The 26,014-nt window shown below is 40.3% G+C and overlaps 4 protein-coding genes across 6 annotated transcripts; 1 reads left to right on the forward strand and 3 right to left on the reverse strand.

Moving 5' to 3' along the window:
- Positions 1-9: 9 nt before the first annotated feature.
- On the forward strand, positions 10-1,320 carry LOC108043256 (phosphopantothenoylcysteine decarboxylase). Its single transcript, XM_017121867.2, has 3 exons — positions 10-184; positions 771-910; positions 981-1,320. The coding sequence occupies exons 1-3, from the start codon at positions 10-12 to the stop codon at positions 1,239-1,241; spliced, it is 576 nt and encodes a 191-aa protein (XP_016977356.1). The 3' UTR covers positions 1,242-1,320.
- LOC108043254 (cyclic nucleotide-gated cation channel alpha-3) lies at positions 1,238-6,483 on the reverse strand. The gene is made up of 6 exons (XM_017121866.2): positions 6,091-6,483; positions 5,620-5,720; positions 3,053-4,675; positions 2,776-2,925; positions 2,287-2,716; positions 1,238-2,224 (listed from the first exon to the last, which is right to left on the reverse strand). Exons 2-6 carry the CDS (start codon positions 5,644-5,646, stop codon positions 1,335-1,337), a joined length of 3,120 nt encoding a protein of 1,039 aa, XP_016977355.1. The 5' UTR covers positions 5,647-5,720; positions 6,091-6,483; the 3' UTR covers positions 1,238-1,334.
- Positions 6,484-6,560: 77 nt separating this feature from the next.
- On the reverse strand, positions 6,561-14,707 carry LOC108043257 (high mobility group protein Z). Of its 3 annotated transcripts, none has more exons than XM_017121868.2 (3): positions 14,481-14,707; positions 7,482-7,696; positions 6,561-7,415 (listed from the first exon to the last, which is right to left on the reverse strand). In XM_017121868.2, exons 2-3 carry the CDS (start codon positions 7,632-7,634, stop codon positions 7,233-7,235), a joined length of 336 nt encoding a protein of 111 aa, XP_016977357.1. In that variant the 5' UTR covers positions 7,635-7,696; positions 14,481-14,707; the 3' UTR covers positions 6,561-7,232. The 3 variants fall into 3 exon arrangements, with proteins under 3 accessions (XP_016977357.1, XP_016977360.1, XP_016977358.1); XM_017121871.2 differs by lacking the exon at positions 14,481-14,707 and adding an exon at positions 12,834-13,074; XM_017121869.2 differs by lacking the exon at positions 14,481-14,707 and adding an exon at positions 12,838-13,073.
- A 7,700-nt stretch (positions 14,708-22,407) lies between these two features.
- LOC108043891 lies at positions 22,408-24,603 on the reverse strand. The gene is made up of 2 exons (XM_017122705.2): positions 24,103-24,603; positions 22,408-23,401 (listed from the first exon to the last, which is right to left on the reverse strand). Exons 1-2 carry the CDS (start codon positions 24,586-24,588, stop codon positions 22,862-22,864), a joined length of 1,026 nt encoding a protein of 341 aa, XP_016978194.1. The 5' UTR covers positions 24,589-24,603; the 3' UTR covers positions 22,408-22,861.
- Positions 24,604-26,014: the final 1,411 nt, after the last annotated feature.

The following is a 26,014-nucleotide window of genomic DNA, read 5'->3' on the forward strand; positions in this document are numbered from 1 at the left end:
TTGGACACTATGAAACCCGAACGCAATGTGATGATAGCGGCCACCGGAAGTGTGGCCACCATAAAACTAGCCCAGTTAATCAAGGAACTCTCCGACGAGAGTTTGCCCTTCAAATTCCACCTGAAAATCCTTATCACCGAGGCAGCCAAGCACTTCTTTGAACTGGAGCAAATTCCCGAGAATGGTGCGTTATCTATGGGGCTTACCTTAATGTTGTATTCATATCGTAGGTTATATTAATAACCCAGAACGGATAAATCATAAAACTCATTCATATTTGATCAACTTAACCATCCAAAATAACCATAAAGTTGCCTCTTTTAGGAGTTTGCAGCTAAGACCAAATCTAAGTCATTTATCTATTATGCAATATGGATGGATTCTATTTAAACCTTTGAAGCGTCTTTTAACATCTTATATCATTTTTGAGTGTAGTTATAGTATTAAAATACATCAGTTAGTTCACAATGCATTTAAAAAAAATTGTCACGGCCAAATTATATAAAAATATTTGGGTTTGATTGATAATATAGTTAAAACTTACTCTCACTTTTTGTTTATTCAAGATGTATGGGCCTAAAACTTGTTGTTAGGTCAGTGATCTTATCGAGTTTTACTAAAGGTAGCAGGAGCAGTCAAAAATGAACCTGGTATTAAACTTAACACACTTTTGTTTAACTTAGGTTTAATAAATCCTATCAATTTATCTACATTAAACCTTTTATAAACCCAAAATTATAGCAATCCTAATAATGAGTCTTATCTTGCAGTACCCATTTACCACAATCGCGATGAGTGGATCAACTGGAACAAACGAGGAGATCCTGTCTTGCATATTGACCTAGGCAAGTGGGCCGATCTCTTGGTGATTGCCCCCCTCAGCGCCAATTCCCTCTCCAAAATGGCCACTGTAAGTCAAATGCACAATCTTGTGAAATTCTTTGGATATAAAACTAACTTTGTATCTTTGTTTATGGCAGGGGATTTGCGATAATATAGTTATGTGCGTGGTGCGGGCCTGGGACCTTCAGAAACCCCTACTCTTTGCCCCTGCGATGAACACTCGCATGTACGACCACCCCATAACCCGGGAGCAGATCGACAAGCTGAATAGTTGGGGCTACAAGGAGATACCTTGCATCTCCAAGACGCTCATGTGTGGGGATACAGGAAACGGTGCCATGGCGGAGGTTCCTACAATCGTGGAAGCAGTGCTGGCTGCCTTTAAGACGGGCAATTAGCTAAATAGAGTTATTGTTATACACACAGAGTTTATATCGCAGAATATTTTGTTACAATAATTAGACAAATACTATGGAATTGGCTATGAAATCTTAGAGATCCACCACCTTCATGTCCTCTAACGAATTGTTGGCCGATTGGCTAATCAGCGCCTTCTCCGAATCCGTGAGGTTAATGAACCTGTGCTTGGACTTCAGCTCTTGTTGGATGGAGGAGAGTAAATCGGGAGAACATCGTCCCGGCTTTATGGCCTTCTGGTCCAGCGCTTCGGCGGCACCTGTGATCTCCATTTTGGGCTCCACGATGGTCTCCATTTGCAGTGATTGGCGTTTGCGACGCATCCTCTTCGAACCTCTGGTGATGAGCACGACGGCGGGTGATTCATAAGGTAGCGCCTGGATAACTGTCTGCAAGAGTTTCGGTGGCGTCTCCGGTGTTTTCGGGTTTCCGATAACCACATCTGCCTGGAGTGCACTGCGTGCTCTCTCTCGCTCCTCCTCCCGCTCCCTGGCTGCATTCTTCCTCATCAATTGACGAGCTCGTTTCTTGAGAATCGCCTGGGCATTGGGATAGTATGCAATGACCTCGTTTAAATCGGATTTGGACAGCACAAACAGATTGGAGTAGCCCTTGGATCGCACATCTGCTGTCCTGCGATCAGCTCCATTGATTCCCAGCAGACTGATCTCACCGAAAACGGAGCCTTCGGTGAGGGTGGCTAAGACCATATCACCACTAGGACCACCCATCACTTGGACTTGACCTAGTTTCACGATATACATCTCCCTGCCAACCTCACCCTTCCGGCAAACGAAATCTCCAGGCAGAAAGGTCACAGCTCTTAGTTTTAGGACCAGATCTCTGAGTAAAGCCTCTTCGCAATCGGCAAAGAGTTGAACCTTGGATAGGGTTTGAATGTGCACAGAGATAGCGATGTCGGTTTTTAGGTTGATAGGCAAGGCATCCAGGATGTTGGATTCATCTGTGAAATGACAAGGTAATTAGTTGAAAAATTAGTTAGAAAACTTTACTATATCTACAAACCCAAAGTGCGCTGCTGTTCCCATGTGAACTGAAACCACATTTTGACCCTTGACTGCACCTCCTGGGAGAGATTAAGACGTCGCATGTACTCCAGCGTCTCATCCTCCAGCTGTCGATACTCGTGCTTATTTCGCGTGGCTGTGGAGATAATGTCCCTGATCTGACCGATGAGCAAAGCGAAGACAAAGACGCCCATCAGCCAGGCCACCGTCATGAAGACGTACTCCCCCTGGCGTTCCGGTTTTGGGTTTTTTCCTATCGATGTGGCCGTCTTGGTAGCAAAAGCAAAACACCTTACATACGGATGACCCTTGCCGCTGAAGACCCATCGATTCTGACCCAATCCCTGGTAGTCACTGTAGGCATAGTACAGAGCTGCTGTGATGTGGATCATGTACAGCATGTAGGTCAATGTTTTGGCCACTCGAACCTATTTGAAAATGTATAATTAATTAAAGAAGTTAATTTTGAAGGAGAGAGAGAGCTTACGAAGTGTGGTGATGATATTACTCGGTCCAGAAGACGAAACACTTCCCAGAAGCTCTGAATCTTAAAGAACCGGGGAAAACGCAACCAAACAGCACCTGTGCCTAGTTTTAGATACAAAAGCTCCAGCGGCAGAAGGGCCAGCAGATCCAACTGAAAATGTAATATAAATTCATAAGTTTCTAGAAAATGGGTTTATTTTTGGGATTCAAATCTTTAGTCAGTGTAAAGAAAATAAGGATAAAACAGGAATTCTAAATATTTGGTCAAACGAACCCACCTTAAATTGCAGTTTCCTCATGTAGTTCTTCCTTGTCAGGTTTTTGTTCTTCACCCAAAATCCCTCGAAGAGGTACATAACGCGATGCTTAAAGAAGACCACATCCAGCAAATAGACAATGTCGGCACAAAAGTCACAGGCCAGCCAGATGTTGGTGTTCTCCTTGGTCTGGAAGGGAAACGAGGAGCGCAGCGGGATCACCCAGGCGTTGTAGAGGAACGACAGTGACACGACGCATAGCCAGGAGATGTAGATCTTGCCCTGGGGATCCAAAGTGCGCTCATCATTATTGGCCCCGCACAAACTGGAGCAGAGCCACACATTCGACCGCGGGGTATCCGCCTCGAAGAGTCTGCCGCGATGTGGAGATTGACCCGCCGGCACCAGTCGCACCTTGTGCTGCGGAGAAGGATGCAGACTCTTGGTGGGCGGAGGAGATGGTGAGCTGGCCGTGCTGCTGGACGAAGGAGTTGGTGGTAGTTCGATCCGCGACTTGACCTTATTGGCTCTGGCCGTAAAGCGACGAACCAAATGACGCACTTGGTCGCGGAGGAACTGCTGACCCTGGGAGTCCAAGCTACCAGCACTGCTTGGCTTGCGGTGCTCCAGGTCCATATCCACATTCAATTCCGTTTCCGGCTCGTCAACGGCCACTATCTCGCTGTCATTGATGGAGGGTGTTCCCTGGGCTCGCTCGTTGCGATCTTCGTTCTGGAGCTCCGGCGATTCGTTGTAGCATATCTGCACATCCTGTTCGTCCTCGTCGATAATTGGATGGGATTCCGCTTGATGGATTGGTGACTCCTCCTCCTCATCCGCCGGTAGAACCACCTGACCCGTGGCTGCTGCCAGCTCCTCCGCCCGCTGGATGGCAATGGGATCGGGTACGACCTCGGGAACAGCTCCCGGCAGTGGAACCATTTCAAAGCTCTCCTGTTCGAGCACCCTCCTCACGCTATCCGGACTTACCAGCGGCTTCTCATGGTGCAGTATGTGCTTGACCAGAGCATGAGTGGCGCCCACATTGTTTTGATGCTCCGTGGAGTCCACGCAACCGATTTTACCATTCCGGAAGTACAATCTGGAGTGGTAGAACCGCGGACTGCCAGGACGATGTCTTCTGGGCGGCGCCTTGTAGGCATTTATTTTATAGGTGACCCTTTTCACCGGACTGGGGCACTTATTCTCCTTGTTGGAGTGCAGGACCTGCTCCTGTTCCTTCTCCTTCTGCATCAGCTCCTCGGTGGCGCTGACGAACTGTTCGATCTCCTTGAGATCCTTGGTGATCTCCTCCAGACTGCGCCGCACCTGGGCTTCCTTTTCACCCGGACTCGAGTAGCGGCGTACACTCTCCGGCTGCCGGTTGATCACATTCCGCATGAAGGCATGCCGTTCCAGGGTGTCGCAGAACTTGGGCTCCCTCCGCGATGACGATGTGGAGGAGGAGCTGCTCTGGGAGCCGGAGTGGGCGGGTGGTGAGGTGGCCATCCGCTTGAGAAGCTGGTGATTGTGCTGCAGCGACTGAATCTCGTCCTCGTAGGCAAAGTTCTCTAATATTGTGGGGGATGACTTTAGCAAAGATGCACTCGCCTCTGGTTCGAGCTCCTCGCTTTGGCGACTCAGCTGCAAATGAATGAATGAGCCGCACGTTCAGTCGATTGAGGGTCGGTTTTCAGAAATAAATAAATAAAAACAAGGCGAACCAGCACGCAAATGCAATAAAAACAACAAAAACGGGGGGCAGTAAGTGTGATTCGCATGGTAATTGCCCCGAGACACCCGCACAACGGCAGTTGGAACGCCAAAAGCTCATCCATCGAACTATCCACCTGATAGATCAACCCATGGGGTATTAACCCAAAGGGTCAGCTATTGAGACTCCTGACTTTACAAGAAAAACTCCTTGAACCTAAGTTCTACTTTGAACTTTGTGTTAGGGTTATATTAAAAGTTAAGGCCAAAGCTAAAATTACTTTGAGTACTTTACTTACAGAAAGTAATATACAATTCTATAAATACGAAGAATCTTTTGCCATCATAACAAGTTATTTAGATATCTCAAATATTCTAAAAAGTATATATGTAGTTTAAAGGTTTAAAGTTTACTGACTGAGGGATTGCATATTTAAGCTTGGTACAAATAACAAGTTCTAGTAAACAGTTTTATAGAAGCAAATTATATTTTTAAGAATTGGGCTTGGAAGTGCTTGCATTATTGTTCTTAAAATGAAGAAATGAATAAAAATGTTGATTTGAATAAAAAACAGGCCTTTAAGGATGAAATCTGATTCTGATATTTATTCTGTTAAATACGGTTCTTTAATCACTTTCTTTTGATTACTGACTGTTTGGATTTTTTAATATAAATGGTTTTCAATTTTTTCTATTTATTATTTTTATTTGTTACATCTTTTTAGCTTTTCCTTTATGAATAGCAGATGTATCTCTGCTCTCATATAATCTACCTATAATTAGATCTATTTTCATTCCTATCCATTGATTATCTTATATCTTTAATTTGAAACATTATCGAAAAAATATAACCATTTTACCATACTATAGCTTACCTTGCGAAAACGTGCCATGCTGGACATTTTATTGACCGACTTGCCACCGGGCAAGTTCAGTGTCAACGGAGGGTTCAGGGTCGTTAGCCTTGCCTCTTAGCCTGTAATTAAGCAGGGGAAAAGGAACGAGTTTAGCTTCGTGCGTGTTGCACACGGCGTATGATTAATGTGCTGAGTGGACACGCAAAACGCAATGCACTTGACCTTATCGAGTGTTATCTACTTAGTTTATTACTTTACTATCCATATGCTCAACGCACTATTGATTTTTCCAGCTGTTGCCGCTTGAAATGTGCTCTTCTTTGTTTTTCCACTGCTGGTTTTTTACTTGCTGTTAGCAGCTCAACAAGTGGTTGAAAAGTGATTGGAAAGTTTACCTGAACTTTTCAGGTGTTCTTTGAGCACTGATTTGTTTTGATAGGTGTTAATCCTTTTATTGTAATTCGTTAGGGAAATTGACCAGGAACTTACTTTCCCTGCTCCTTGGGAAAATGTTGTTTTTGTAGGGGAACCTCAATCCTAGACAGAAAGTCTCCAGCCGTCCATGCAGAAGAAGATAAACTGGTCAACGAAACGCGGGACATCTGTATAGTTAGTCCAAACAAAATTAACGCAGGCGCTCTCTGCTTGATTCGAGTACAGTGGGGCAAAAGCTAATAAAACCTGACCAAACTTCAATAATTAATAAGCACAAAAAAGAATTCTAAGAAATTATTAATAACTATCTTGATATAGTTAAGACTCTTTTAAGCTTTTAATTTTCAATTAAAAAAAAATCATTGCAATCAAATCTACCATACTGTAACTATCATATCAAAAGCTTGCAGCAAAGTTTGACCATTCCAAGCTTCTTATATTCGAGTTTCCTTCAAGTGAAAAGCTTTTCATCAACGAGAGCCAATTCCCAAACACAACACACCCAAGAACATCGAATCAGTGCCTTAATGTTTTCACAATTTTTTATATATATTTTTTTTAAATATTCCATTCAGCTCTACATTCACAATTACATAATTGTAATATTGGTTTTTTGTTTTTCCTTTTTAAATTACATAATATATATTTAAATATATATTTATGTATATAGTTTAAAATGTATGTATATATATATAACTTTTTGCTTTCGAATCGAGGGACTCAAAATTCAAATAACTTGATGCAATCGAAAGTGGCTAAAGGGGGCGCGGGGAATCCCCTCGTGGGGGCAGTGGGCTGCATGTGTTTAAGAAGAGTGTCATACATATAGATACATTTATACGTACAAACCTAGAATATAATGAACAGTTGACTGGAAATAATGTGTGTGTGATTTTTCACTTCTTTAACTTAGTCTTTATGGTTTATGCTGTGTCCGTGTGTTGGCATGTGTGTATCTGTGTGTGTGTTCTCATGTCTATGGATTTAGTGCATATTTAAAGATTTAAGGTCTTAATTCATTTTTTTGTTGTGTTTTTTTTTCATATTTTTTTGGAGATTTTTTTAATTAAGTTTTGTTTTTTTTGTTGGTTTCCATTTTTGTGGGTTTTCTTTTTGTCACTTAAAAAATTACATTAATAAAATGTATTTTAAAACTTATGCAGAAAAACGTTGCCCATTCCGGAGGCTGCAACCGCCTACTCGCTCTCGTCCTCCTCCTCCTCCTCGGAGGACTCTTTCTTCTTGGCCTTCTTGGCGGGCTTGGCGGCCGCCTTCTTTCGCTTCTTGGGCGCCCCCGAATCGGTACCGCCATTGGCCTCGTACTCCTTCACCGCCTTGTTGTACTCCTCCTTCATCTTGATGGCCTTCTGCTCCCACTCCTGCGAAAATAAGTGCACTCATTAGAACTCATCCTACCGGTTGCCCCGCCAGTTGCCTCCACTTACTGTCTTGTCCTTCAGTCCGCGCCAGAGTTCTCCACCCCGCTTGGCGATGTCTGTCACCTTGCTGCCGGGGTTGTCCTTCTTGATCTGTTCGCGGGTCTCGTTCAGCCACAGCATGTAGGCGGAAAGGGGACGCTTCGGGCGGTCTCCACTCATATTTGTTTCTGGCTTGGCTTGACTTCTTTCACGGGAAATGTGGGGGCTGAGCTCTTAAGCAGCTGGAAGAATAAAAATACAAAATACTTATTAATAAAAGTTGGTAAAAATGTTTTTAAAATTGTAAGTTTCTTTAATGTAAGCCACACCAGGAAACAACAAATTATCAGACTCTTACTAGCACAATGGAAAAAAGTTAGATTTTTCTTAAGATAATTAATATTAAAAATAAAATATTATCTCTCTTTATTTTAAAGAAACTAAAACTTTTTAAATCAAATAAATAATCATTTGAAATCATTTACAAGAATCTTAAAATTCCTTAGATTAAGTTTAAATTTAAGCTGAAACTCAAGTTAATAACTAAAATGTGAACAGAAATGTAATGAATAACTTCAGGTTTGATCACATTCCCAAATGTATAATAAATGAACAAATTTCGATAAATACAATTGCGTTTAATAGATAAGCTCTTTTTAAATCTCGGAATATTTCCCTATGTTATTCTTTGGCTTTGCCCTCATTCGATTGAATATTCAATAATTGCATTTTGGACTGTGCACATTAATTAAATATGCCTGCCTGTACACCAACGCACAGAAATGACCTCCGGCCTTTGCCCCACCCCCTCATTGGAATGAAACACTTTTAATACATAATCCTTGCGGCTTTATATAACCCCCTACATAATGACTATTTATGGCAGCAATATTTCCAATTAATTGTGGGTGTCGATTCCTTGTACATATGTACCTACGCACTTAATGGCTGTACATGCCGCATAGGTCACCGACCCCAAAGGATTTCGAAGCAGGGCCAGTGAACCCCCACATTTCACTCCTTTTTCGCCATCGCAAGCCTAGACGCAAGTCAGCTGGGAGATGGCATGCAAATGAAGCGACACCGATGACGACAATCTGGCCCCCAAACAACAGCCACGAGCCATGCACTTGACCCAAATCCAGAATTCAGCGCAAAATGCACGAGACATCGACAGGCACAGAAAGGGGGAAATGGGGAAAACGGGGCGGATGAGGATGAGGGTGGCAGTCAGAGGAGCATAACGACGTGAATTGGGTTAACAAACGACTCGAAAGCGAAGGAATATGCAGCCTGAGGAGCAAAATGGGAGGCAGGAGTGACGCATCAATCAGGCAGCCGCCACCGCACATCGCACAACATCCTCGTTTTGGCCAGCGGCTGATAGGGGACACCCCACAGATCCTATACATATACATTTATATATATATATGTATCTGCGTATCCTGTGTCCAGGAGCAACAGGAAAACGGCGGCAAAATTGTTGCTAGTTCAACGCGGGCACAGACACACGCATCCGCAAGATAGACGGATGGCTGGCGAGGCGTCGCACATTGCGGCAACACGTGATGCAGCCAGGATTCCGCCTCCTCACACTCCTTATATAGATATGTACACACGTATATCTTGGCGCAAAGAGGGGGTCCACCTAGAAAATCGAAAGCGAAAACCATTTCCCGTCTGTGTATGTGCATAGTTGGTTGCCACATACATCTGTATCTGTTGTTCTGCGCTGTGAGCTTGCTTTTTTTCTCTGCAAGCGCGGCTAGCAAGGTAAAAACATGCTGCATAACAAGGCTAGATGAGAATACATTCTACCCTTTTAAAACCATAATGTTTATAAATGACGTATTTTTTTTAAAGTATATTTTAAAATACAGAAACAATTGCATGCGAAAGGTTATTTACATTTAATTAATTTTGTTAACGAAAACCAAATGCTTCCCTTTACAATCTAAAAAAGGTTTTCTGTTTAACAAAATGCACGTGTATATTCTCAAAAGGACTGCAGTTAATTGGTGAGTTTCAAAGCTATAAATTAGGTTAATAAGGTTTTCAATTATCAAATGCCTTTTTTCAGCATTTCACTTCATAAATCCTCCAATTACCGGGTAAACAATAGGTAATGTTTATTTATCCAGCAGCATTACGCATACGCAGCGTGGGCGGCACCGGCGGGCCACATTACGCATACGCAACGTGCTGCGACCGCCGCTTGTGCATATGGCATAATGAAATCCCCAGACTAACGGCAAACAGAACCCACACAAAAGGCGCACAAAGGACATTAAACGGAATACAAAATAAGGAGCTGCAAAAACGCAAAGCCTTTCAGTGGAAAACAACAGCCATTTTGTCGATCTAAAATTGAAAAGCAGACGTCGACTGAGGCACAGGCAGAGGCAGCGACTGCGACTGCGTCGGAGGCAGAGGCAGAGGCAGCGGCGTTGACGTCAACTGAGAGACAACTGACAACGCTTATCTGGCCAACTGTATGTGTTTATGGCGTGTGTTTTTAATGCCCCGTCCGGAGAAGAGACTTCCCAGGCAGCACCACCAGTACAAATAGCAACCACCGAGCCACCGAACCACCCAACCACCCAGTAATACCCAGAACACAGAACCCAACGAATTATTGGCTTGCCTGCAGCACGAAGCTTGTGCGCAGAACCAGCATTTTAGGGTAGATACTTTCCCAGGGATTTGCGCACTGGATGCCCGAAAGCAACGGCCTCTATGTGTTTTCGCTGGAGAGCGTGGAACGCACAGTGGTGACTTTTAACGAGGGTATACATAATGCTGATAATGCCCTCGTTTAATGACCCTTTTTTCTGTATCACCGATTTCGCACAGTGTACAGTACAGTCGAGACGAAAATCAAAGGGTAGGTCAACATTATATCGAATCCTTAAAATGGCACACTAGATGGCGCCATGGCTTGTTGTTACCTTTTCCATTAATTATTAACTTGATGTAATGCATTACCAAAGATGATTTCTGCCAATATACTCTCTTTAATTAAACTAGAAAGCAACATTGAATTCAAGGAACTTTATGATACAGGGCCATACAATACGAGCTTTATTGTCACATTCCCTTAAAATTCAAAAATAACTATTATATTTGTTGGCAGCATAAGTCACCGCCGCGAGTTACAAAAAAAAACAAGCGATATGAGTAAAAATAAAACTAAATACATATTTAATTTTTATTATTACTCATTTTAAAAGGTCATAGTTCTGAAATAAAACATGAACACTTTCTGCAAACAATTTTTTAAATCGCAAATATGTGGGAAAAACAGTTCAGTATGCTTATCTGGGTATCTCAATGTACATAGTCCACTCTTTTTATCATAACTTTAAGAGAAATAATCCATTTAAAATGGCTTAGAGCCTAAAACTCTTTTATTAATATATGTTTTATATATGTTTTAAGGGGAAAATATGTAGATATTCCAATATGTAATTACATTTCAAAATAACCTCCAACTTTCGATTTTCAGATTACAAAGCCATAAATTCCAGATTTAAAACTATTTTTGTAACAGACCACAATGATAACCCCCTATCGACAATATCACACAAGAGAGCGTTGCCTGATATTGCAAACCAGAGAAAAGAGCGGGAAAAGATACGATCGCCTGTGACTTTGACGGAAATCAGCGCAATTATACCGCTATGCGGCCGGCTATCGCCCTATAGATTAGCGTAGCCCTATAGCAGTAGTCGTATTCGATTAGGAAAACCAGCACAAAAGTGGCGCGAAAAGAGCTTTGTAACTGTAAATGCCCCCGAGAACGAGAAGCTTTGCCGCTCTATCGCCTATCGCGCTCTCCCTCTCCTTATCGGTGTGCCTTTTTCTGGATGTGTGAGTCAGTGGGGGGACTGAATGACAAAACTTTTGGCGCCATTTTTAGTTTGCACTCAGGAGTGCAGCACGCAAAGCGCTAAAAAATAACAACAAAACACGCGCGCGGAATGGAAAACAAAAGAAAACAGAATAGAACGAAGAAAACAATCGAATGCCGCCTAGGAAACGTAAAAAGTTGTAATATTAGGTAAATCTGGCTGAAGATCCGTGAAGATCAGTAAAGATCCTTACATAAATAGGATACTCTTGCAATCCAAACCACATTTCCTCAAAATGGACTTATGTACAAAAAAGGAACAAAGTTGACCGTAACACTCTAAATAATCATGTGACAACCGTCGAGAAAAGCAAAAGTCCCTCTTGACCACTCCAAGAAACGGGATTAGCTTGGTTGTCCACCCAGAACCAAGTGGCAAGTACCAAGGAAAGCGGCTGAAACCAAGGGAAGCCGCAGTTGGCGACAGGTGGGTGGACAGCGGGTGGCCATTTCCCGAAGGCGAGACCCAAAGCCGATCAGAAATCAAAAGCCCCAACGAGCAGGTGCGGCAGAAAGTGACTTGCATTGGGGAATGTTCCGCAGTCATCTGAGACAACAAACTACACTGGCCAAACAGAACTTTGATCGCACAATGAAATAATACAAGTTATCAAGGGTTAAGAATTATAAGAACTAAATATTTTAAACAACATTTTAACTAGGAACTCAATATTTAATTTGGTTAAAACGTTCTTTAAAAATGTGTATTTAAGTCTAATTATGAATTTAATTAGGCTTCCTTCATTTTAAATAATTTATTATTAATTTACTTTACTTTAACCTGGTGTCATCAATAAGTCGTTTGTAAGCTGATAACAACATCGACTCAATATTTTCAGTTTGTTTTCACATTAACCCTCCAAATCACTGACTAAGGCAATGTATTTTTGGTTAATCATTAATTATATTATTATACCTCATTATAATCAATTTCGTGTTCATCACTCAAACTGGTATTCAATAAAAAGCAAATTGATTTTAACAAATATTTAAAAGGGAAATTAAAATAAAACTGTAATTTAATTTTATCACAAAAAGACCATAGAACACTTTATAATTTAGTTAAATGTTACTAATAATGAATGGATTTAACCTGTTTAACCGAACTAAACTCATGTTTTAAGGCACTACTTCAGGTCTAAAAGGGATTAACAAATCTTTTAATTTTAACACAAAACACCTTTAACTTTTGGTTAATTATTTAAATAAATCCACGAACAACACACTATGTATTTTTAAGCACATGAACAGCTAAACAACATAATTTCTCAAAAGAACCCTGTAAGGCACCTATAATTTGCGATTAATTAGTTAAATACATAACCGAACAAATATATTTCCGCGCACATGATTTCACTTTAATCAAAGATATACGCCTGGCCGACTAATTTGACGGCGAGTGTAAATGCGCTTGGCCAGCAAAGTGCAAAAATCGTATGAAAAATACTCGTATTGCCATATCTACGTACGTACTTTGCCTTGTTTCGGTGTTTACTTCACTCTTCTTGGCCCGTCCAGCTACTTGTACTGGATACTGGGACTGGGTTCTCGGTGCTCTGTGCTCGGTTCTGGTGCCTGTGCCTGTGACTGTGAAAATCGCCTCGCACGAAACGAACTGAAGTGAGACTGAGACTGAATGTACTGGTACTGCGAGCGTCTATAGGCAGGCGAACTGAACTGAAATTCAACTGAAGCAGCTGTACCAGGCAATGGCCATAGCCAGCTACACACAAGCTATACAGAAACAGAAACCCAACCAAACCGAACCGAAACCGAAACACAGAGGCGAAGTGGCGGAGAGCAGAGAGAGGAGGGCAGCAAAGCAGCAGCAGCAGCAGCAAAAGCAAAGGCAAAACGAACGACGAACAGCGAGACCATCAAATAGCACGGAGTACAGGCAGCCAAAGCAAAGTATCTGTATCTGAGAGTCGAACAACCCAGCCAGCCAGCCAGCCAACCAACCAACACACAGGGCAAACCGGGGGTAGGCGACTGTATCTGTATGCCACTGTATGCTCACAGTGGCGGGCCTTCGGGTGTTTACGGTTCCGACGGGGCTACTCATTTGCGTGGCCGCACACTGGTGGGCCGAGAAATTGAGCTGTTCAAGAGGCATTAGCTGGTACAGCGCATGCACAGTAGAGGCACAGAATATTGAAAGTACTTTTTAGAGTAATTAAATGTTATTATTAACGACATACGCCATAAATACGAGACCCATAAAAATACATTTAAAATACAATAAAATGAAAACCTTTTTTAAGTTTTAAAATTAAAAAAACAAAAATATGTTTCTTTGAAATACGCCTAAATTAGACCCTACTTATGATTAAACTTCATTAAAACACCCTAAATTTTAACAAGACGCGCATGTTCCGACTATTTTTGCCGTGACTGTACCCTGTTTGTTCATATAAAAAGCATGGAGCTATGAGAACGAATTGCCAGTAGTATTTGGCGGCGCCGCTTCTCCCCTCTCCGACCCCCTCTCCCTCATTCAATACCCTACAGCTCGTCAAAAACGTCGTCACTGCTGCCCGCCCACCTGTACCGCCCTTCCCCGTCCCGCAAAAATTAAAAAAATAACGCACTCCTATTTCCCCAATTCCCCGTAAATTTCTCTTTCATCCAAAGACATTATAAATTTATTCAAACTTCAGTCCTAGGCCTCAGCAAAGAAAGTTCGAATTTTGTTGTTTTTTCCAAAAAATTATTTAACCTAGAATATTGATTTGACATTTACATTTCAATCGATTGAGTAATCAGCCAACGAATCAGCTCACACACAATGCGGTTGCAATTCATTTCAAAATATAACCGTCAATATTTCGCGCGCGCCCTCCATTCAAAATTTCAATTCAATACGAGCACGATGTGGACGAAAGCCAAAGCCAAAGCCACCCAACCAAAAGGCGAACCAAAGGCAATGCCAGCCGTATAGCACTATGTGGCCCAAGTAGTAGAGTGTATTATAACCCACGCCGCACCGCAAATTGGGTCGTTTGGTTTATTTAGCAAAATTTATATAATAAATGGCCACCGTGGCGCTGTTTCTTGGCCAGATAATTGAGGCGAGACAATGGCGAATCAATCGTAGTGGAGCACTTAACACTCACCCGTATGAAAAAGTCGCGTAATTTGCGTTTTAATTGCAGCAAATCGCAGATATCTCCTCGATTTTGGTTCAGTTTGGTACGTTTGGTACTAGCTGCTTGCTTCAGTACTGCTGTTCACTGTATAAATTTTCTGCCACTGAAAACCCAAGTCGCTTGAGCGTACGTAGTACAGCTTTTGCCTTTGGAATATGAAATACACAGAGCAGTACCAGTACACAGAGTGAATGCCAGAGCCCAGAGCCATACCATACAGCCATACAGGCAAACGGCCATACGGCCATACATACGCCATACAGCTCGAGTACGACGCAAACGCAGGCAAACCAAACTGGGGCCTTTGCTGGTGTGCGTGTCGAGTATCTGTGTATCGGTGCTCGTCGCCACTCACAGATACAGAATGCTCCCGTCCGTGTGTATCTGGCCTGGCTGGCATTTGTCGCTGTGTGTTCTTCGTTCGTTCGTTATATGAACTCACAGCACAGCACAGGCGGCAGAGCAGATGGACGGAACGTTTGAGAGGGGGTAGCGGGGGAGGGGGGTCGAGGTATCAGCGGCAAGAGCGCAGAGTCAGAGCATTGAACATGGCCGCCTGGTCTTGGTCTTGGTCTGGCCTGCCTGGCCTCTGGTTCGCTTTGGCCGTACCATGTATTTTCGTCTACTTAACATTTTAGCTGAATTTTGGATGGTTTTATCACTAACATGGGGTGTACTGGGTATGGGAATTGGTGGAGAAAATATGGGTCTCTCCAACGGCATTAAAAATTTCCCATTTTTACACCTTTAAATGTGAATTTTAGTACCTTAACTTCATTTAATTACCATAATAATAGCTGTTTGTTTTGTTTTTAGTAATAACTTTTATATTTTTATAACTAATATGGGTTAGACTAGGTATGAGAATAAATTAGAAATACATTGTAGTAAATAATGGCTTTTAAAATTTTTTCTTACTACAACTTTTTATAAGATTTTTAAGCATTATCTCTAAATACTTACTCAAGTGAGTTAATTTGTTTCTGGTTTACAACTATGGGAAAATGCATAACAAGGTACTACCTATGGCATATATAGGATATCTGAAACTAATAATTTCAGACCTTATCTGCAAATAATTACTATAGTATAATTGCATTTTTGGCTTTTAGCTTACAATTTGCTCTATTTTATAAAATAATAATAATAATACACATTATTTCATTAGTTTTAGTTTTTAGATCCATAACTAGATTGGGGAAACATCTTTAAAAAATATATATCTTACAAAAAGGAGTAACAATTTTAAGATTTAATGACTACGAATTTGATTTTTGAGCTTTATCAGTAAATATTTAATTAACTAATACTTGTTTTCTTCATTGCTTGCTTGTTCATTCGTAAATTAAGCTCCTGTTTATTGCGTTAAAAATGTTAAGGTATTGTTTGAAAAAAAATTTGAGGTTATTAACTATATTAAATTACTGTAATACAAACAAGGGATAAGTAAAAGGATTTCAGATTTAATAACTGGAATTGGAGTATCTTCAAAGTAAAAAAAAAGGTTGAAAAGACAATCACGACACAACCACGAGTTAAAAATACGATTAGTTCGTTAAAGGACATTTTGATTGGACATTTTTTTGTCAGATGCTTGTCTTGGTTTTCGTCTAATAAAACCCCTATGAAAACGGACTCCGAGAATAGCCCAAATTATATTGAAAAAAACCATATAACAATAATTTGTTAAACTCTTTTACATAATAAAGAATTATAAAGTTTAGAACTCTTAAAATTACAAAAATAATACATTTTAATTGAAAATACGATATTTTGGAGTGCATCTATAAGACTTTTTAGTATTTTTACTTTTTCTAACATTTTGTGTAATTACTTGGTACGCAGAAACAAAGCTTAAATCTTAAATAAAATTTATTTCACATATATAAATAAGTTTTTGTTGCTAAAGGACTGTGTTTCAATTCGTCTAGATTGTAGTTTAAATGTCGTGTAATTTCACTTAGACCCTTTAAGAGTCTAGTTAGCTTAATAAAAATATAAATATAAAATATTCAAAATTAAAACATCACTAAAAATTAAAATATATATTAAAATGCGAGTGTGTAATATTACAATAATCATAAATCAGTGAAGTGACATCAGATGTGGTGTTGCAAAGTGCCTTATCTAATCGAGAAAACTGCCGGACAACCATGGAAACTTGGGCCATCAAAAAGCGCATTCATCGAGTCGACCAGTGCCGACTGTTTTTCGTTTGCCTGTATCTCGCTCTGAACAGCCGTAGAGCCATAGACCGCAGTACAGCACGGCTGTAGCTACAGCTAAATTCGAAAATACGAACCGAACGAGTGTCTGAAGGGGAGTCGGTGCGAGCGAGACGGGGCAGCGGGTGCGAGGGAGAGGGAGAGGCGAACAGACGGCGGCAACGGCGGTCGTTCCACATACGCGACTGTGTGTGCGACTGTATCTGAATCGGAATCAGAATCTGTATCTGCCCGAGTGCGACGCAAACGCAAACAACGCATGAAACAGAAGAGGCCGCCTCGTTTGCGTGTAGGGTATGCGAATGGCAGTGGGACAATCTGGACCCGGTCTAATGATGAACCGCTCAACGGATTAACCAGATTTCAGATTCCTGATCTTACTCCAGCTCCCAGTGATAATTTCGCATTGGGAAAATGTGATATGGCCTTCTTTATATGGAATTTATTTCACTATCTTTAAGATAAGAAGTGTGGTTAGCCTCAACAGCAGCTGAAAGATACATACATAGTATCTGGCTATGAAACTACAGTTCTCTTAGGATAGTGGAACTATAAAAGCTAATCCGTACTTAAATTTAAATTTATTGGCTTACTTAAAGGAATGGAGTGTCAAGAAATTAAAAAGTAATTAACTTGACAGAAAATAACCACAAATGTATAAAATGTAACGACCAAATTTTAGATTGGAATTATCATTTCAAAAAACAATCATAAACGAAAACCACTCTATAAAGTGATTCTAAAATAAAAAAAAAATGTTCCCCAATCTTATTATGTATCAATATATCTTGTGGCATAATTTATGTATGTGTTATATCTTAAAAGAGCTTAGTAAAATAAAGTTTTTAGAATACTTCGGAATATATCTAGTTTCTATTTTGTATGCAATATTGTTTGAACAGATTTTTCTGACACCCTTAAAAATAAATATTGTAGTAAACAAAATTAGGGATAACATTAATCAAGATCTTTGGTAAAATGCAAATATATTTTTAAAGGCTTATCAAACTGTATCCTTTGATGGGATAGGACACGTATTTTACAGATCGTTGACCTCAACGCAAAACAGTTCGGGGTGCCTATAAACAAGGGGTTGCTTCGCAACATATAATATTGCTGGTACAACCAAAATCCGGAAAATTGTATAATATTCCAAGATCCAGAAATGGACATTTTTTGCGTGCCCTGTTGGTCCCACAGTGCCAGTGGGTCGGTCGATTATTATGGCTGTTTGTCGTCTCATTTCAGCCGTGTGTCTGCGAAGCACACCGAGAGCCTTCCACCGCCATAAAGCCAACGGCCCGACGGATGATGTCGCCGGGGGATGGTGGGATAGTGGGTTGGTGGGCTGTTGGGCTGTTGGGCTGGTGGGATGGTGGGATGGGGTGCTGGGTGGGCCTGCCCTGGTGCCATGGCACGGTGTTGGCTTCGATTCCGGGAGGTGAGAGACCCAAGCGGGCTGCAGTCGGCGGACCGACGCTACTGGCGGCGGCTTTCGGTGGTGGCAATTGTCGGCCAGGAATGGAGTGGATGTGGATGTGGGCAAGGGGGCCTGCTGGATGTGGCGGGGGGTAGGAGTACGCTTTCGGGAGGAGTATGCAAAAACGAACCAGCTAACGAGCCGAGCAAACAGGCGACGCTTCATCGAAATGGGGACGCATGAGGCGCACATTTGACAGGATGTGGATATAACGAGCCTGCATGCGTATGTACTTGGGTTTGCCAGAGCTCTGGAGAGCAAACCGATCGAAAAATGGATGCTCTTTGGTCTATAGAGCATATATATACCAAGATAGATACTATAGATACTGCTTCTTACATTAAATGCTTTCGACATTTGCTTGATTTGTTCAGTAGTATTTTTTTATTATGTTGCCAATAAGTTTGTATAGAAGCCTATAATTCAGTACAAATCATTATTAGATTCATGAGTCAGAAAATGAAGTATAAATATATGATCTGATTATGGCACATAATGTTTTTCTTTACCCTTTTAAAAAAAAAAGTTATATATATCTATTAAACTTTATATTTAAACTGGGGAATACTTTAATAGGTAAAACTAAAAATTAGTAAGAAAGAATTGTAAAAGTTTTTAATATAACATATAACATAAATATTGTTGGTTTACACATAGTTTTGTAAAAAGGGTTATTAAAACTTAAGGAAGTTGATTCTCAAGCATAGGAGGTATATACCCCATGAAGCATATTCTCCACTTCTGCCACATTCTGCTGCAACTTTCCATCTTGGTAATGGCTTAAGAGTATAGAAGGCCGCGGTCCTTTTTGTGTGTGTACGAAGCATTCCTCTATGAGATCCTTGATGCCTCGGTCTTCCTCTTTCCCCTGACCCTGTTCACCCTGCTTAGGATGATTCCTGCTGCCTGGACCTGGACAGGCGACATGAGAATATGGCTTCGGTTCGCCTGCAAAACATCTCAGAATTATTCGGTATGTGTGCGGATTGGAGGAGGGTCGAGTATTTTGTGCCTTTCATAAGAACTAAACTGCATGAGTCGCCTTGAGTAAGTGAATGTGGCAAGCAGACACATATACATATATCCTTGTGCAGACAATCAGGAGACTGAAGTGCTAACAGCAGGATGCAGGCAAACATTCCGGGCAGGGGATACAGTATTACGTTGTACAGTATACGGAATACGGGGCACTTGTTGTTGCCGCTCCTCATCGTTGCGGCGCTTTTCCCATCTACTCGAACCAATATGCTTGGCATATGGACTAAATGTACTTGGATTTTTACGTTTCATAGAGGGTCCTTCGCGCTTCGAGGGAAAAGAACTTTTTGGCGCCAGTTTTTGTAGGGGATCGTTTAGTAGTGATTAAGATGGGCTTAATGAAGTTATTACTTCCCCTTTACACAGATTTTAATAATAAAGTAAAACTAATATAAAACAAATAGTTAATTTTAATTGCAAGTTCAGTTCAGTCAAGTCATCTTATTGGAAAGGGTATTTTAGTTGTGATAAAAACACGTTTAACAAAGTTTCCTTCTTAAAAAAACATTTTTTTCTAAATAAAAACAAATAAACAATCTTCTAAATTTGAAAGGTTGAACTAATGGTTTAGCTTTAAAGTCAGTTACATATGTACATATGTGTATCCTTAGACTTTAAATCTTTCTTTTTTAATGGTGACAGAATACTTGCAATGCTTTGTAGCAATAAGCTGTTTTTTGGTTGCTTTTTTCATCATTTGGGGATTAGTTGTAAGCTACTTTAGGATCAGTGGTTAATCACATCATATTGGTCTCAAGAATGTAATCCGCTTTTAATTGATCCTTTGAATATGGAGACGTTTTAATCCTGTTTCTGCTAAACAGTTGCCACATTCAGAATCTGAATCGAAAGCTATGGTATGAACCGTTTTACTTACAATGCCTTGCGTTCTGGTTCTCTTTCGATTTCGATTTCTGTTTCTGGTTTTGATTCCACCTTCCACGATGTTCGTTTTTGCCGAACAGCTGATGGTGCGATGGTGCGATGATGCATGTGCGCCAAAAAGGGGAAAAAGGGGAAAAGTGGGCTACAGCTGGGGGTTCGCTAAATAATACGGATGGTCCGACGATGTGTTTTTGTTGTTTTGCCTGTGTGTTTTGGGTAGAGATTGCCGGCCGCTAGCAACAACAAGCGACAACTGGATGCGAATGCGAATGCCCCATGCCATTACCCATACTATTACCCATACCCATACCCATACCCCCATCGGCATCCACGGCCAAGTTCAGTATCTTCGGCACATTCCACGGCGCCTATTGTTGCACCACCAGCAGTGGCAAAACCAACACGAGCAACAGGACAGAACTAACTCATTTGTGACCCAATTTAAAGCGAGGCGCGAAAGTGCAACTATGTGTATTCCCTGTCCATATGAGTGTGGGCGTACCACAGTCCAAATTCTCTTAATCGATGGGTGTTTTTTGGCGCCTATGAAAGTAGGAAGATTTAAAAAAATTAATATTTTAATATCAATGTGTTTATGCTTAATTTATTATTAAAATATAATTATATATAATGTTAAGCAAAAATTAACTCTATGGGAAAACCATAAAAAATAACTATTCTAAAGATATGAAAACAAAATTGGTCGTTAAATGCCCTTGTCTAGTAGACAACCAGTGGTGGTTTTACGGATCGACACCTAGTATCCTCAAAAACACATAAAAGTCATAGCTAATCATAAATCACTTTCAGAGTATTTAAATTAAACTTGAAGAACAACGACCGATATTAAGTTCTCTAGGGTGGTCCAAATTTGTATGAAGATTTTAAGATCCTACTCTCTTTAAATACAATTTTTTTGGTTTGTGTGTACAGTTCTAGATCGTTTATAGTTAATGACTATCGTAACTCTGAAAATGCTTCATTGGAAACAAAAAAACAACATTAAACAAAACATCTTTAATATATGTACACAAATTTAGTTTGTATTGAAGTGAAAATAAAACCCGATATCTTGTAATTTAACAAAAATAATACAAGACGTTATATAACAAATAAATAACAAAGATTTAGGGTGCTATGGTTGTGCTAGGATGTTTTACTTCTGCAACTGAATAAAAATAGTTAGTAACGAAAAGTGGTCTATAACTTACAAATTTATTATTTCAAATTGACTTTTTTTTACAAAAAAAATAATAAACATCATGAGTTTCTCTTTTTTGAGTGGACACTGTCTATTGAATACTTTCGTTCTGTTGATGTTATGCAATTTCCACTGTGATTGAAACAGATGAATTCTCCAGATTAGTACCACCTGCTGTGGGTGCGATGCCATTGATCTTATCGGTTGCCAAATCGAAGGTCGCAGGTGAAGTCGCTGCGGGAACCGTTAAGCCCGACTCGCGATTTCGGGTAGGGTGTTTATATGTTGCGAATAAACTGGAAAAGCTGATAAGCAAAAACAACAATAGCCGTGCGTTTTGTTGTCGCTTGTCGTCCGGTTTCAGAGTCTCGGTTTTCTCTCTTCTTGAGAATTTCTTGAGCACACACAGCGAGTGTATGTATGTGTGTGTGGGTATGCGTCAGCCAGATGAAAAAGCCAAAATCGGCATAAAAAGATATATCCTCAATTAAACTACACATATCGTCGATTTTGCATAGATTTCATAGAAACATATAAACCGCATTACATCATGTCATATTTACACACAGTTTACACGCGTGTATTTTACACCACCAACATTCAAACGTTGAGAGAGCGTCGCTGCCGACGTCGGCAGCGGCAGAGGTTCCATTTCGCCTTCGGTTATTTCGCTCTCTTCTTTGCCTTTTGCGGTACAGTACAGTTTGCTTTTGCTTTCTCCCACTCGCCGCCTTGCGTTTCTGCTTCTCTGCTTTTCTTCCGGCGACACAGTGAACTCCCGCAAATTAAAACCAGTAGAGACGGGAACTCAAATGATATTTTCTAGATGAAAATATTCATACACAGAAAGATTTTTTAATTTTATGATAATTTTTTGATACTATTACCTTTATATAATATTTTTACATTTATTACCTTACATTTGTTTAAAACACCTTTATTTTTAAACATTTTATTTGTATGTTAAAAAATTAAAGCTAAGTTTTGTTAGATTTAAAAACAAGCAAATTCATTGAACAAACCGGATGCTTACTAAAAACCAGATGTTAACCAATAAATGTTAAATTCATTTTGATTTAATTGAAATTCTGGCTGAAGGTGCATGCCCCTTTAATTTCATTTTTATTTATTTGTTGAATAATGAATATATTTAATTTTAAAAATAAAACACAACTTAAACACAATACAATTCTTTAGTTTTCTCTTAAATGGCTGTTAATTTGTAATTCTAGAAAATCTCTTTTGTGAGCATCTACTGTAGTTCGCGTTAACAATAACGTAAGGAAACATAAAAAACATTCCGATTTTAGGTAAGGATTTTTAAAATTATGTGCTCTCAAAAAAAAAAAAACAGCCAATAAGCATATGTAGATTGCTCTTAAATTAAGGAAGCTCTTTTAAATTATCAAAACAGATCACTTAGAATCGTATTCTCAGATATGGCTTTTATACTTCGCGCAAAATTAAATACATACAATTACAAATAATATTTATAAGATCCTTCATCTCCATCTAGTTTTTAGTTAAACATATCCACATCGCCAGAGTAACCACTAATTTTACGGCGCTCCATGGAGATCATGTACTGGATTTTGGATTGCATCACCATTGCATTAGCCAACGGCATATTCCGAATTTGGGCAGCTACGCTCAACCCGAAGAAGGTGAATTCGTCTTCGCCCCGCAATCCTACTCCCAACCCAACTCCAGTTCCTCTTACGGGTACCGATCCCAACCCGATTCCCAAGACCTCACTCTTTTCAGAAAGGGAGCACGCCGTCGATATGGGAAGTGGCATCTGAACAGGGGCTGGAGGTGCAGCCGAATTGATCTCAACGATCTTGGGCAGTGATGGCGGGGGAGTAGGTGGCTGATCCGTGGGCATGGGTGCTGGGAGAACAGTAAACAAGGAGGCAGGTGTAGGAACTATTGGCATCTCTGGAACAGATACTTCATCTGGATCCGGTTTGATCTCGGTCAGGATCTTAATTGGCTTAAGTCTAGTGAGACGAATCTGTAGACGCTTTAGTTGAGGAGGGCTGCTGGTATCAAAGTCATTCTGGGATTATAGATAAGAAACAAAATATATCATTACGAAAAGATCCAATCATAACTCTAAATCTATCCCCATTGAAAATGTTTAAAATACATTACTTGATGACTATGAAAATATTAGTAGTGAAATCTTTCAGGACTTTTTAAAGTTTTAAAATGAATTTTTAACTCCCTTGGTGATTAATGAGGTTAAATGGAAACAATATTTTAATATAAGTCGTAAAGTTTTTTTCATTTCCGGTTTAAGGTTAAATATTCATAAGCCATCTTTCTTTGTAAGAGCCCCAAAAACGGCGTAGTTACTTTTCATATTTTTCATCCCATCCTCACCAGGAGGGTCTATTTAGTTATGTCCGCCTGTCCGTTTCTACACAAACGATTTTAAAGCCATTTGTTTTAAAGTAGTGTAGTTACGTGGGACTCTTTTTTTTATTTTTTTTTATTTTTTTTTTTTACTATTTGACAGGAACCATTTTGGGCATTCCCTCTAAAGTGAAATATTTATGTTGAAACGATTCAGTCAAATGGATTTTAAAAATTGCCGATAAGTACAAAAAAAAATAAAGATATGACCACGATAATAAGTTTTGCATGGGTACATAAAATAAAAGAATTTGAAGAGTTTTTCCTAACAAGAAGGATTAGTCCTTTTTAAGATCTAGCTTATACATAAATGGGATCATAATTCGATTTAAGATTGCTTACCGTGTCCAAGAACTCAGCCAGAAATCCATGAAGTGGAGCAAACCAAGGAGTCTTCGGTTGATATCCTGAAATGCATCGGATCTTCTTTAGCTCCTGGTGGTACCCGGTACGCAGATTTTTGATCTTCATCTTCACTCCCTGGATTGTCAGACAGGTTTCGTATGGTTCAATATCGGCATTGATTCCTGCCTGGATTCGCCGGTAGGCGGCGTTTCGAGCTCGCCGTAAATATGGACGCTTGTTCCAGAGGCAAGGCTCACGGCCATAAAGCTCCACAAACTTCACTGTGCGCTCATCCGAAAATCGGTATGGAAGTCCCACCAAGGCGGGCGGTGACGTCATGTTTATGGCCTGAAAACGATCTCTTCCAAAAGGGCTTTTTATTTTTAAAGAACCCGCTCCAAAAATCCCCCTTATGAAAAAGCAGAAACGATAGAAAGCACGAACGATAACCTTTCCGAACAAATGCTGCTTCCCAACTGGCATTATACATGTTGCTTTCTGCTTTTCTGCTTTGCTCGCCCTCACTCTCGCCCCCTCTCTCTTTCTGTCTCGCTCATTTGATGCTGCTTTTGCGATGGTGTATGTGTGTTCGCAAGATTGCTTTTTAATGGGAGACAAAGCACAAATGGCGAAAATTTTACATCGTTCTTAAAAAATCTCCTTTGAAACGTGTGGTGTAAGAGCATTTTAGAAGATATAAAATAACAAAGTAAATTCATTTTTCTAAAGTTAGATATGTAAGTAACTTTATTGTCCCTAAACATTATTCTGACATTAAAGCCTCAACTTCATACAGTTACTGTTTAGACATGCTTTTAACACCCGAAAAACTAAAATGAAGCATGTAAACAACGATATTTCAGCATTTCCAAAAGCAAAAACGAAGGAAAAATTTGCTGACGATGTGCTTTGTTGCTTTTTCAGCGCTGCTTTTTTAGCTGTGGGGAAAGCGAAAGAGAGAAAGAGAATGCGCGCAGGTCCGTTATTCAAGAGGCGCTCGTAAGAGATGGAGATGGTCAAACACAATTGCAAGGGCGGATGCAAGGGGGATTCGGGTCCAGCCTCCCCAAAAGTGGACGGTTGTGTTAACTTTAACGCATTGTGTAGGTTATTAGTGGAAACAGCACCCTCGGAAATATTTTCCCCTAGAAATACCTTGTGGCCCCACTACTGTGTTAAACAATAAACGTTGAAGTCATAATTGCATAGGAGCTTGGGCAAGGTGGTTTTTTGAATAAAATCACTGCTTTAAGAATTTAGTTAGACAAATGTGTCTAATATTCAAATTAACCCTGTAATTCATTGAATTTTTTAGTACCATTTTCTAATAACTGAAGATCGTTATCCCCCACACTGATAAAATCCTGCAGACGCCCCTTAAAGTTTTTACGTACACGTCCATAATAAAACTGAAGTTGTGTTGTTTTGTCATACACATAAAATGTATGCAGATTTGTCTCTCTTTTTTTGCCCCTCTCTTTTGGGGACTTTTTGCGGAAGAATTAAAGAGGGATCGCCAGAAATCGAACATTAACAGCAGCTGTTATTTAACAGAAATAATTTTTGCCTTACAACAGTGCAATAATATTGCATTTTCTTTTGCCCTGCCCTTCATACTATCTGGATGCAACGGAATGCAGTTTCTACCCTTCAGGTAGGTTCAATCATCATCTGCCTGTTTGTCGTCCCTTTTGCTCTCGCCCTCCCTTTGTCCTGTCTTATCCTTGGCTATTGTGAGCTTGCAACAGCGCGTGACATCGTTATCCTTTATGCCTTCGGTAGGAAAAACTGCAGCGACAATCTAGGATCATGCCCTTTGTTCCCATGTTGGGCATTTACGAATTGATTGTGGGAAAATGCTTGGCAGCATCTGCCGCCAAAATCTGGCCGAATTGTAACGGTTACGGGG

This window comes from Drosophila rhopaloa, unplaced genomic scaffold, assembly GCF_018152115.1.
Source record: "Drosophila rhopaloa isolate 14029-0021.01 unplaced genomic scaffold, ASM1815211v1 contig_115, whole genome shotgun sequence".
Classification (NCBI taxonomy): Eukaryota; Metazoa; Arthropoda; class Insecta; order Diptera; family Drosophilidae; genus Drosophila; species Drosophila rhopaloa.